Below are 13173 nucleotides of genomic sequence, written 5' to 3'. Positions count from 1 at the left end.
CCTTATCTTTTTTGATGACTTTTGGTTGAAAATCGAGTTTATTCGATATTAGAATGGCTACTCCAGCTTGCTTCTTCAGACCATTTGCTTGGAAAGTTGTTGTCTAACCTTTTACTCTGAGGTAGTGTCTGTCTTTGTCTCTGAGGTGTGTTTCCTATATGCAACAAAATGCTGGGTCCTGTTTACATATCCAATCTGTTAGTCTAAGCCTTTTTATTGGGGAATTGAATCCATTGATTTTAAGAGACATTAAGAAATAGTGATTGTTTCCTATTATTTTTGTTGTTAGAGGTGGAATTATGTTTGTGTCACTATCTTCTTTTGGTTTCGTTGCAAGGAGATTACTTTCTTGCTTTTACTAGGGTGTAGTTTCCCTCCTTGTGTTGGAGTTTTCCATCTATTACTCATTGTAGGGCTGGATTTGTGAAAAGATATTATGTAAATTTGTTTATTTTTGTCATGGAATATCTTGGTTTCTCCATCTATGTCAATTGGGAGTTTTGCTGGATATAGTAGCCTGGGCTGGCATTTATGTTCTCTTAGGGTCTGTATGACATTTGTTCAGGATATTCCAGCTTTCATAGTCTCTGTGAGAGGTATGGTGTAATTCTGATAGGTCTGCCTTTATATGTTGCTTGACCTTTTTCCCTTACTGCTTTTAATATTGTTTCTTTCTTTAGTGCATTTGGTGTTTTGACTATTAAGTGATGAGAGGGATTTCTTTTCTGGTCCTATCTATTTAGAGTTCTGTAGGCTTCTTATATGCTTATGGGCATTTCTGTCTTTAGGTTAGGGAAGTTTTCTTGTATAAGTTTGTTGAAGATATTAACTGTCACTTTAAGTTGAGAATCTTTGCTCTCTTCTATACCTAGTATTCTTAGGTTTGATCTGCTCATTGTGTCCTGGATTTCCTGGATGTCTTGGGTTAGGAGCTTTTTGTGTTTTATATTATCTTTGAAATTTGTGTCAATGTTTTCCATGGTATCTTGTGTCCCTGAGATTCTCTCTTCTATATCTTGTATTCTCTTGTTGTTGCGTGTGTCTATGATTCCTGATCTCTTTCCTAGATTTTCTATCTCCAGGGTTGTCTCCCTTTGTGATTTATTTATTGTTTCTATTTCCATTTTTAAATCCTGGATGGAGAACAGACACAAAAAGTGAGGCTATGTAAGAGATCAGGAGTAGAGGGTGTCATGGAAGCAGTTTAACACAGACAGGTTACAGGTAGATACAGAATAAGCCAAAGGACAAGAAGAAGCCAGATGAAATCAGATTGCCAGAGTTAGTTTGAAGTGAAACAGAAGACTTCATTCAGAAGCCAAGAGAAGCCAGTTTAAATCTATCAACTTGCAGAGGAGTTTGGGCCGGAAGACCTGAGTTGAACAAAGCAGTAACAGTTCAGAAAGAACATAAAAATGCGAGTTTCATTAGCAGTAAGCCTCTTAGATAACAAATACACCTGGAAAAGAAATGGTATTTTAAATAAATATATAGGCAGAGCCTCTGGTGCCCAACCATGCTGGACCAGTGCTTGCTACTGTAGCCTCTGTGATCTCATGTGGGCCCTGCTTAGTTGGTTTGGTGGGCCATATTCTACTTATGTCCCTATCCTTACTGTCTCCTATATTCCTCTTCCTGAACTTCCCTTTTTCTTACTTAGATCTAAGGCGAGCAACCAGAGGGAGCCCTCCAACATCGATTATATCTTTGCGTAATGTCTGACTCTGGGTCTCAGCATCTGATCTGTCTGCTGCTGGAGGAAACTTCTGATGATGACTGGAAAAAGCTCTGATCTATGACTATAACAGACGACATTGAAATAATTTTGTTGATTATTTTTTAATGCATTTATATTTGGCTCAACTCTAAGAACCTGGCCTATCCTATTTCCATGTTCAGGCAATATAGGGCATGGGATCACACTCATGGCATGGTCCAAATCTTAAACCAAACATTAGTTGGCCACTCTCCTGTGTTTGAACCACCATTACACTTGCATGGCCCAAGCACATCTGGTTAGCATGAAAGATTCCAGGTTGAAGGAATTATGGCTGAGTTGGTTTCTAAGTTTCTCTTTCTATAGCCTGCAGAGTACCTTCTCACACCAACATTATAATGTTGGAGTACAGTCACCATGCAAACACTAGTTATACCTCTTTACATTCAATGATCTATGTGCGATTTCCCTTGGCAATGGGGCAGACTGTCAGTTGGAGAGAACAATCATCTGCTGTAGCATTAGCATGGGTGGTTTGGAGATCTCTATGGGATCTTCTCAACCCACATCTCCATCAAATGCAAGTAATTTTCCGCCAAAGAAGCCTTGCTTAGCTACCAAAGATTTCCAGGTCAGACTCCATGTACTCCGTTGCTAGAAGTCCTAACTATGTCCCTGTATTAGGTGGGGTTTCTAATAGTTATGGAGATACACCATGAACAAGGTTAGTCTTATAAAGGACAACATTTAATTGGGTTTAGCTTACAGCTTCAGAGGTTCAGTTCATTATCTTCATGGTGGAGAAGGGCAATGTTAAGTCAAGCATGGCACTGGAGAAGGAGCTAGAGTTCTACATGCAGTTACTTAGGTGAACCAGGAGAAGATTCTCAAGCAGATAGGAGTAAGCCAACTTCCACAGTGACACACTTCATACAAAAAGGCCACATCTATTACAACAAGGCCGTACTTACCAACAGTGCCATTTCCCAAGAGAAAAGATTTTGCAAGCTACTACAATAACAGTCATAGATTTCAGGATATTTCCAGTACAGTAGACTTGCATCCCACCACATGCAAATGTTCCCCATTTCCAGCTATCAGTTCCTGTATTCTCTCCCTCCATTTCTCCATTCTCCTGATCCTGTCCCCAAATACTCCCAATATACCTGCAATTTCCAGGTATGTTCATGCATCCCCATACTCATGCCCCCAAGTCAGAACTCCTCTTTACCAAAACTTTCTGGGCCTGTGGATGTTAGTTTTATTATCATTCACTTAACAGATAATACCTGCTTATATGTGAATGAATACTTTTCCTAAATGTGTATCTCATGAGTGACTGGATACTGATCAAAATAAGAACTTATAGAGTAGATCGGTACTTACAGACCTTGTGAGCTGCTATGTGCCTAAGACTCCCAAAATGTCTTGGTTTTCAGCATTGACATTGGGGTGCTTGCCTCAGAAGACCCCTCTGCAAACCGTCTGATCTAGTGCTAGTCATTCCAAAGATCCCCTACCTGTATTATAACAGCTGTGGACCATACTCAAAACCTATCTAGAAAAAATGATGACTCTGGATTAAACTGTATACCATGTTTCAGTAGATAAGGAAATATCTGGATTTGAAGATAGAAAATCCATTTACTGTTAATTTAAATTTAAATTTGTTAACCACAAGGAGAGACTAAAAAATGTAGACATAACACTTTTATTTTATTCTTTTTTTTTACAAATTAATGCCCAGATTTTTCCCATTGCCCAGTTAATACCAATATCAATGTACTATAGTATTTTATGACATTTTAACAAAGTAAGACAGAAGTCATGCTTATACGGTTTCAAAATAATAAAATGCTTCAAACCTGGAAATCAACAATGCATGCATTGCAAAATAAGTAAACTTAAACCCAATGGATCTTGTATTAAGAGTATTAACATTTTGAAATATCAAGAATCTTAAATTCACCCAAATAGAATGCAAGTAAAAAGCATTATGCTCTCCTCCCACCAGCTCCCAAATGAGGCTACAATATTTGGATGAGTGTTAGATATGAATTGCCAGTGCACTAGAAAGTGCCCAGATCAGAGAGTCGAAGCATCTGCTGGAAGATCCAGGCCTCGACCCTGTCTATCTCATCTCTCAGAGCTTCTGCATATTTTTCAGGGTATGCTCTGGGATGAGTCTTAGTAATGCTAGCAAAAAACTGCAAGATTTTCAATTTGGTGGTTTCTGCAAAGGCCCTTGGGCCCCACAGGAACACATGGCTAGGAGGATCACTGTTAGGCACCTGTCTGTATTCCAGGTACCCTTCCTGGACAAACTCCTCAGAGATGAGCTTCCTGGGGTCTCTATGTATGTAAGGATCCATCCCACCACACAACCCTATATTATTCAGCATTTCCCAGATAATGTCCTCACTGACATAGTTTCCCTTCATAAAAATGACACCCAGTACAACTATGAGGACACCTGTCTTGGGCATACCCTGGACATCAGTCAGCATCCCATCATAGGTGATGCCCAGGGCAGTGACAAGGACATAGGAATGGACAGAAGGGTCTACTTCTACTATGTCAAGGCCAAAGACCAGCTTCATGCACTCAGAGGCCTCACTAAAGATCAGAGGATAATATTCATCATACTCTCTACCAATGGTTTCCAGCATTTCTGCTTTGGTAGTGAATGCCTTCGTTTGATATTTGAAAAGCAGAAAGTCCACCAAATCATACACCTTTACATTCTGTGCATTGTGCAACAAAAAGAGTGGGTCTTCCAGTGCCTGTAATTGTCTGATGGAAGCCTCCTCAGATGGGCCTTCAGGAATGGAGGCCAGTGCCACAGAGGGAGAGCAGGCTCTCTCAGGACTCTGGAGAGGACTTGGTATTCCACTACCATACTCGGCCTTTGAGGTGGTGGTGGCTTCTTCCTCCTCTGCTGCAGCCATGGTAGCCTGGGCATTGTCTAACTTCTGTTCGGCCTGAGCATTGTCTTGGAGGTTGCAGTATTGGATGTTATGGGCATCATCCATTGTGGTTTTCCTTGGCACTGAAAGGCTGGATACTGTCCTAATCAGAACAGGGAGGAAACAGACCTGGTGAGGAAAGGGAGAGAGTGTGTGGATTCTGCTAGCAGTCAGTTTTGCAGCCTACAAAATGTCAAATTATTTGAAAGTAGTGCTGTGGGTCACAAGGACTCTTAGCAGTCCGTGAACAGAGAAATCCTGAAACAGGAAGTAAATGACCTATTTGGGGTGCAGTCACATCACAGAGCATGTAACCTCAGGGATACCATCAGAATATTTGATGCCAGGGAATGTGGAGTGTGTATATTCTTGGTTGTTGGTACCATTGTTATATACTCGCAGTATCAACATGCTCATAAATTCTGAGTGTACATAATTTTGCCTATGTAAAGGATCTGAAGACACAATCTTAGATGAAAATTTTCATCTCTTACACTTTCAAATCATTATAAGGCACGCTGACCACATTCCATAGATTCAAACTGCCATTTTGAAACTGAATATTCTTTAACAGTAATGGTAATGTCTACTGTTGTTGTGCAGGGTAACAGTGCACCAGTAAATAGTGCCTTCTATCATCTTTCTGGTCCTTCATGTTTCCCTGACAAGTGCTAGACACTGCCAATCAGATAGTCTACTGAAAAATCTTAACTGACCAGTATTTTGAAACATAATATAATGCGTGAATGGCACTTCACATCAGGCTGCACAGATTCAGACTAACTTACAAGAGATTGGACAATTCAATGGTGTTCATGTGTCCTGAGGTGTGAGACCTGACCTATGCTCACCTTGATAAGTGACAAGGTCTGGACTGCTTCACCTTATGATCTGAGGCTAAGTTATTTAAACCAAGGTCCTATTTCTGTGATACAGGGGGAAGAAGAGAAGAGGTAACAGAAATCGTCTATGGTCCCTGAGCTTCTTCACAGCATACAGGAGGGCATGTAGGTATCCCATGTTGTTTAAATGGCAGGAAATCTTCAGTCCTTACCTTCAGTCCTTGCCCTCTTGAGATATTCACTCCGCTATCTCCAGTCAAACTCCTCCTTCCCAGGATCTCAGTTCCTTGAGACTTGTGACCAAAAAACAAGATAGAGTGCGTATCAAGACATCCCCTTCCAGCAGTGTGTATGTCAGGTGTGTGAGAAGTGTTTGGGGGGCCTGTGACAGGTTTCCTTCACTTCTATATTGGAGGATATAACATGGACTTGCACGATTCTTGGACACCTGTCTTTAAGAATGGCTATGCACCCGGGTCAAGTTGTATTCCTTCTTGATATCTGAGAAGATGACAAATCCTTTTACATCTGAGTGGGTTATCTTGGATTGGTCATATGACCTGAGTGAATCTGGGCTGATAATGGGGTTTCAAAACCCACTTGAGGTTGATTTACTGACTTCTTCCTGGCACCTTCACTTTTGTGCAATTAACACAAGACCTCATCTTTCCAAAGACATCCATGTTCCTGCCAAATGGACAAGTAAGCATGACACCTAATGCCCCTGATTATTGGCCACAGAACATACTGAGATATTATAGTTTGTATATTCTGTGCTGTGGACTCATAGTCCCCAGACATACATGTCTGACATACAGCTAATCCTGTGACTCCTCTCTCTGTTCCCCATCCTGACATTACTCCTCAGCCAACCTGACTTCAAAGTCTTCATCTCACAAATAAATCACAAACAAATCATGAAGCATAAAGGACAGGCAGTCACAGTACTCACATACCGAAGGCTCTCCTGGAAAAATTTAGGGAGTTTGGCAGGTATTAGGAAAGTCTGTGTTATGGAGGGTATTGCTCTTTTTCTCTCCTTTAGGTCTCACCATGGTAACTCAAACTTACCTAGACTGCTTACAAATGCTGGACACCTCTTCTGATAATTTTCTGATACTCCAACTGCTGCTCTGATATCCTTCAGTGGATAGGCTCACCTTCCTTAGAAAAGAGAGAGAATGATAATGGAGTGTATATGCATAACTGTGGTTTGTGTCTCACACTGCCTATGAGAGCAGCTATGAGAGCAATGGCAATGCTGGATATTATATGGAGTATTTGATGTGTGCTGTCCATAGAGAACTCTGGATTTTACCTTGATTAACTCTCTTTCCTAGGACCTCTTTACCACGGACCTCAGAATAAGGTGCTGACCTTCTATCTACTGAGGTCAAAGAAGGCCACTCATTTGACTACCCTAGTCTTGTGTACTATAATCCCAATTGTTCTGATCCTGCTGGATTATCTAATAGGACATCTCTTCAGTTTACACACAGGGTCTTCACATATCACTTCATGGAGACTGGGCTCTGTCTATTACAATTGCTCCAAAAATGATGTTACTCAGAGTCCCATTGGAGGACAGAGCCTTACTGCTAGGAATGAATTCCACCATGTTAGATACAGAATTGATATGGGGAAGCACTAATTTGGGGTTCCTCAGACTAACTGAAAACTTTCATCTTGATTACAAGGATCTGCAGGAGTACACAGAGAGCATCATGAAAGTTTAAAATATTTTCTTGAAATTTGTATAGTTTCATAAATTACAATTTAATCATATTCAACATCTCTCCTATTGTATTGTAGGGCCTTGTCAGCTCTGTCACTGGGGAGCTGGAAAAAGGGGAGTTTGACTGTGCTTATCCCATGCTCCTGCTGCCAGGGCTGGTGCTAGGCCAGACAGAAGCACCTAGGCTCTGTTCTGGTGGTGGAAAACCACAGTCAGAGATGTAGGAAAGCCAGAGTTGGTAAAGGGGGTTCCTCATCTTTCATCGAGCTCAGGGACGTGGGGTTCTCATGCTCTTAGATTTCCAAGCTATGCTGGGAATTACAGAAGAGCTGAGAATGGAGTCTGGGATCCTGGCGACTGGGAACAGCATCTAGCCAAGGGCTGGGGTAAAGTGGAGGTCCAGATTGTTCCAGTGGGTATGTTAGTCTTTAGATGGACAGCGGTTGGCATGGTGGCAATTGTGGCAGGGAGCACAGAGAGGCCTTCTAAGGGAGATTAAGCTGGGTCTCTGTAGAAGGCCTCCATGGCTTCCCACAGCAGTTCTTGGTAAACAGAGACAATCTGTGGTTCCAAACTGTTTATTGTCATGACACAAAATGGATGCTTAAAACTATACCCTGCTTCTCAGGGTGTACCTGATATTAAATACTATTTGCAGGTGGGATTTCCAAAATGGGAAGCTTATTGGCTAAAACCTTCAGGCCTCCAGGTAGCTCATTAACATGCAGAATTCTTTTTTAACCTACATGACTACACATCATTTCTCTTCTGTGTGAGAAGCATGGCATGTGTTCCAAGTAAGGGGTTTGTTAGCAAGCTGAGAGTCAACTAAGCCTCAGGTGTGTGCCCGCTGAGCCTACATGTCCTCACCTGTTGCACGTTACCAGACTTCCTGACATGCTTTTATGTTGTACACACTCTACCAAACCCTCCATGTCCCTATAAATACTGGACTCTCATAGTTTTTAGCACATTTAGTGAAATTTTTAATATCTTTATACACTTGGGCATGTGGACATCGACTGAATTATGATCAACTGACAAGAATCTGCAAACGTAAGGAAAACATATCTCTCCCAGTAGGTATGAATTACCTATAGCTCCTCAGCTAGAATTACATACCCCACTATGCTGGGATGTTTGTCTAACTGGGAACACAGTCCTCTTGATTGTACTTGCTTAGTTGACTTGAGACTAATTAGGTAGAGCTGGTTTAATCTGGGGCGACTAAATCTGAAGCAGGATTTCAGATGTTAAACCAGAGCTCTCACCCTCACATTGCACTGGCCTCATCTGGTGACTCCAGAAATCTTTTTATTTTATCCACAAGGGTGTTTTCAATGAGTCAGTCAGGGAGCTGAGAGTCACCTAAGACTCAGGTGTGTGACACTATGTCTCTGGGTCCTGATCTGCTCTACCTTACCAAACTTCCCAGCATGGTTTCCTGTCCCACACTCTTCCAAATCCTCCAAGTCCCACCACTACTAGACCTAAGAAAGTTTACTTAAACAGAACAAATATATTCCTGGCGCACACACAAATGCACCAGAAAATGGCTCCAGTTGCCCTGGAACTGGAGTTGTGAAGCACCATTCCTGGCTATGAATCAAACCTGCAAAACCAGCAAGTACTGGTAACCACTGAAGTGTCTCTCTAACTACAGATTCCCAGATTTCAATAGGTGGAAAAAAAAAACAGAAAAGGCTAATTTCTACATGGTGCCTTCCGATATGTTGCAGGTGTGTACAATAAGTATGAAGCTGAATTCATCTACAATTCACCCTTACTTCTCACCCAGACTGTAAGAAAGAGGACTGTGTCTTTACCAGACCTTTGAGGAAATATGATTTCCTGCTCACCTATTTGATTCAACCTACAGGACTCTTTAGTAAGGGACACAAACAACAGTGCACCTGCATTATCTTTGACCCTCCTAACAGAAAGGATGCAGTGTAGGCCACTGTGAACTGCATTAAAGCTAAAAGTACGGCAGCCTTTAAGCTCCAGAAAGAAAATGTTCTGTGTCCTGCAAGTCCTTGGAAGTAGATGAAATGGTGGGGCAGGAATACGGGACCACAAATAAGGGTTCTTCTTTGTTTCAGGTTAGTCAAAGGCATGCAACTGTATTAAATGGAGGCTGTCTATATGGTACAGGGCATGTGTAGGTCACCAGAAACTTACACTTGAGTCAGAAAGGGACCAAGTCAGAAAGAGTCTTTGCACTCTACTATACACTTACTCTGACTGAAAGCATGTGTCAGCCCTCCAGGATCCTAAAATTGTGATATAACACCTCCCTGAGCACCTGGATGAGGATGTGGCAGTATGTGGAGGGCCTCTTCCCCTTCAGTGAGAACTATGGCATTCGGTAACTTCCAGAAATGGCAGAAAATTATTTGGAGGACTCCAAGTCATTTCTTGCAAGAGAAAGTGCTCACTCATACCAACCAACCCGGATTTACTGCAAGAATCTGAAAAGCCTCCAGTGGTCCTTTCTATCTTATGTGAGGGTTCTACAAATAACAGAAAAACACACTACTCTCAGAAATCTTTTTAAAAATTCCTAGATACTGATTCCCAGAGTATGAAGGGAAGGAGGCATTCCTCCAGATGGACCCACTGAATAACAATTTGGGTACTCTCTTGATGAGTGTTCTTTACTCTTCTTAATACTGACAATATGTTTCCTAATGTGGTGGTCACACCCAACTTTAAAATTATTTTGGTTGTTACTCCATAAGTGCACTTTTGCAACTGTTGTGAATCCTAATGTAAATATCTGATATGAAGGGTGTTTGATATGTAATCCCAAAAGGGTTGTGTCCCACAAGTTGAGAACCATGGTTCTAGCCTGTCAGGGACCTTAACAATCCACCGACAGGGACGTTACTGCAACATGAATGTGAAGCTACCCCCGGGACTCATGTAACTTTAAACATTGCTCCTCTGCATTGTTGAAAGTGAGCAGAGGCTGAATTCTGCATCTGGGGCCATGTTTAGTGCCCGGTAACAATGGCATGTGACACTTTCTCTGGACTGGAGCTTTTATGGTCCACTCTCAGGTCTAACTTCCTCCCTGAATGTGAGCTAAGCTCATTTCTGAGAACTTCTTAACTATGCCTGCATTCGTGGACCACAAAGTTGGACCCAGCAAGCATCTCCTGCCAAAAGCTTGTTATATCCCATGCAATGCTAACTGAAGGGTGAAATTGGCATTATTATTGGTCCTTATATCGTGATGGAGACTTTTTGCCTGCCCTAGGCTCTCACCTACATTCAGAAAGCAGGGTGTAGCTGTATTGCTACAAGGAATCTCACAAGATGTTGCAGAGTCTGGGAACTGTTTATATGCAGATGTGGAAGCTTGGATAACACCCCTACTTGTTTCAAGATCCTGAAAATGATACAAGTTAACCAGGTGGTTTGGGCTTACCCATCTAGAAACAATCTTCCAAAAGCCACTCTCATCTAGCATCTTTATTTAAAATGATTGTGATGTCTGATTTCTGAATTGGTAACTATTGCCATAGTCCCAAGAGAAGGAAGGGAATAAGATTATTTCAATTAATTTTCCCTTGTTTAAAGTAGCTCACATTTTCTATCCAATAAATTGTGGGGTCACTCATCACCAAGCAGGGTTTTCACACTACAATCCTGGGAACATGTTTCACCCAGTATACTATTCCACCTCCTTCTCTAACAGAACAACTTAAAATATTGATTTTCCTTTGTCCTCAGGTATCATGGAACAAGGGGTTCACTCCTACAGGTGAGCTCTACTTGAAGCTAGGCTGACATTAGGGATGGAATTGCATTATTTCTGGAAACATCAGAGTGGAAGGTGTGCTTTCCTCCACCCTAAGCTGTCATCTCTGGTACAAAATTGTTCTAGAAACCTGAGAAAAATTCCCCAGTGGCACAGTATGGAAGGTAGGGGGTGTCTGTCTTTCAAACTCAAGACCATGTGTGGAAGCTGTGTTTGTTGGGGTGGGGTAATCAATGTATCATGAATAGATTTGGAGTCAGAGGGATTTCTTACCTCAACTGGAAAGGCACAGCGAGGCCACCAACAATCCAGCTGTCTCACAATATGGTGCTGCATCCACAAAGTCACCAGATATTTAGGACTGGACAGTCACTCTATCTCAAAAGTCAGCACAGAAATTTTCATAAAATTAAAGAACCTCAGAATACATCCCCAAATTCCCGGTGTCACCACAATTAGATGAATGTAGATATCTGTCTCATTAGCTAAAGTCAGCACTGAAGTACTCTTTAAACTCAACAAAATCTTACAAAATGGAATTCAGGTTTCAGAGTTCACTGATAACAGAACTGAGGATCCAGCTTTTCCACTAAGTAGTGCCTGTTTGCTTTAAGACCCCAAATGGATACAAATCTAACTTAATTCTCTGGTCCTATGGATCCTGGATCCAGCTTCAAAAACCCACAAACGTTTACTCCCCATGTAAACTTCACAAGGAAAATGTCACCTGATCCTGCATCTGTGAGAACCTCTGAAATAGCACCTAAGAGTCTCAGAGGAAGCTCATTCCCACGAGGGTCCACCTGTTTGGTGCAGGTTACATCATTAAAACCTTAGCATTTGTGGCTCTCTTGAAAAAAACGTTTCCACAATCCACTCAAAGCTATTCGTTTCATACATACGGAGATTCCACCTGAATTCCGCCGGGAATGTTAGAAAATGGAAGTATTAGACTGTCTCCAGAAACTCAAATTAAGGAGTTCATTCCCACAAGGTTACTCGACTGGGGTTTAGGGAGGCCAAAGGGATGCAGCTGTATTATTTGGGGAACCATCTCTCCTGAAAGGTTCAGAGTGAGCCCGAAATTCTTACACCAACTGGCAGAGAGAGGCGACCTCCCTTCTAGGCATCTCACAAAATGGCGCGGAGTCCACAAAGTCACAAAGTCTCCGGATATGAAAGCCTGGGGAGGCGCTCTATACCACAAGTCAGCACTGAGGTTCCTTTAAACTCAGGAACGTCAAAAATGTTCCTGCGGCCCCTTTTGTCACTAGATATAGATGACTGTGGAGTGTCTCATACACCTGTCAGCATTGAGGCATCATTTAAACTCAATGGACCTCACCAAATGGCCCTCAGCCTGCGGACTCCTTGGATATAGAAATGGGGACGAAAATCTTTAGAGAATTGGGCTCCCGTTTGCTTCAGGACCCAAAAACGACAAACATCTACCTCATTTGTCTGGGCCTGTGGTCCTTGGATCCAGCTTAAACAACCTACACATCCACTTTGCATCAGAATAAAAATGTCACACCATCACGCATTTCTGGAAACACCGGAAATGGTGCCCAAGGACAGTCCCGGACAAGTGGGTTAGGCGCTCATTCCCACGCTGCTGTCCCAATTTGGTGAGGTTATATTCTTAACACCAGATGATCTGGGTACTCAGATACAAGCACTGTTTTCACAGTCTACTCTTAGCTACCTGTTTGAAATGGCCAACTATTCCACCGCTTTTCCTCAGCGAAAGTGTCCAGTGACTTTAAACCATCTCTACTATCGAGGAGTAAGGAGCTAGTTCCCACAAAGTTACCTGACTGGGAACTAAGCCGACTGAAAGGGTGAAGCACTATTATTTAGGAACTGTGTGTCCATGAAGGTTTCCGAGTGAGCCTGAAATTCTTACCTCAACTGTAACCGCGAGGCGACCTCCCTTCCAGGCGTCTGACAAAATGGCGCTGAGTGCACAAGATCACCACCTATGAAAGCCTGGGGAGGCGCTCTATCTTACAAATCATCCCAGAGGTTCCTTTAAACTTGGTAAACTCAAAAATATTCCCGCAGTCCCCATGTTACGAAATGTATGACTGCAGAGGGACTCACATGGCTGAGTCCTCACTGAGGCATCCCTTAATCTCCGGAAAGGT

At 42.2% G+C, this 13173-nt stretch overlaps 1 protein-coding gene across 1 annotated transcript; it reads right to left on the bottom strand.

Annotated features, from left to right (window-relative positions):
* Positions 1-3414: 3414 nt before the first annotated feature.
* On the bottom strand, positions 3415-12968 carry Magea8 (MAGE family member A8). Its single transcript, XM_087600971.1, has 5 exons — positions 12933-12968; positions 11300-11400; positions 6597-6689; positions 5738-5818; positions 3415-4786 (listed from the first exon to the last, which is right to left on the bottom strand). Exon 5 carries the CDS (start codon positions 4747-4749, stop codon positions 3787-3789), a length of 963 nt encoding a protein of 320 aa, XP_087457097.1. The 5' UTR covers positions 4750-4786; positions 5738-5818; positions 6597-6689; positions 11300-11400; positions 12933-12968; the 3' UTR covers positions 3415-3786.
* Positions 12969-13173: the final 205 nt, after the last annotated feature.

This window comes from Rattus norvegicus, chromosome X, assembly GCF_021556685.1.
Source record: "Rattus norvegicus strain SHRSP/BbbUtx chromosome X, alternate assembly SHRSP_T2T, whole genome shotgun sequence".
In the NCBI taxonomy this organism is placed as follows: Eukaryota; Metazoa; Chordata; class Mammalia; order Rodentia; family Muridae; genus Rattus; species Rattus norvegicus.
This window is presented reverse-complemented; position numbering and strand designations above follow the sequence as displayed.

Bases quoted from the DNA above. Each gene is read 5' to 3' on its own strand.
- Magea8 (XM_087600971.1), bottom strand. From the start codon at position 4,749: ATGGATGATGCCCATAACATCCAATACTGCAACCTCCAAGACAATGCT.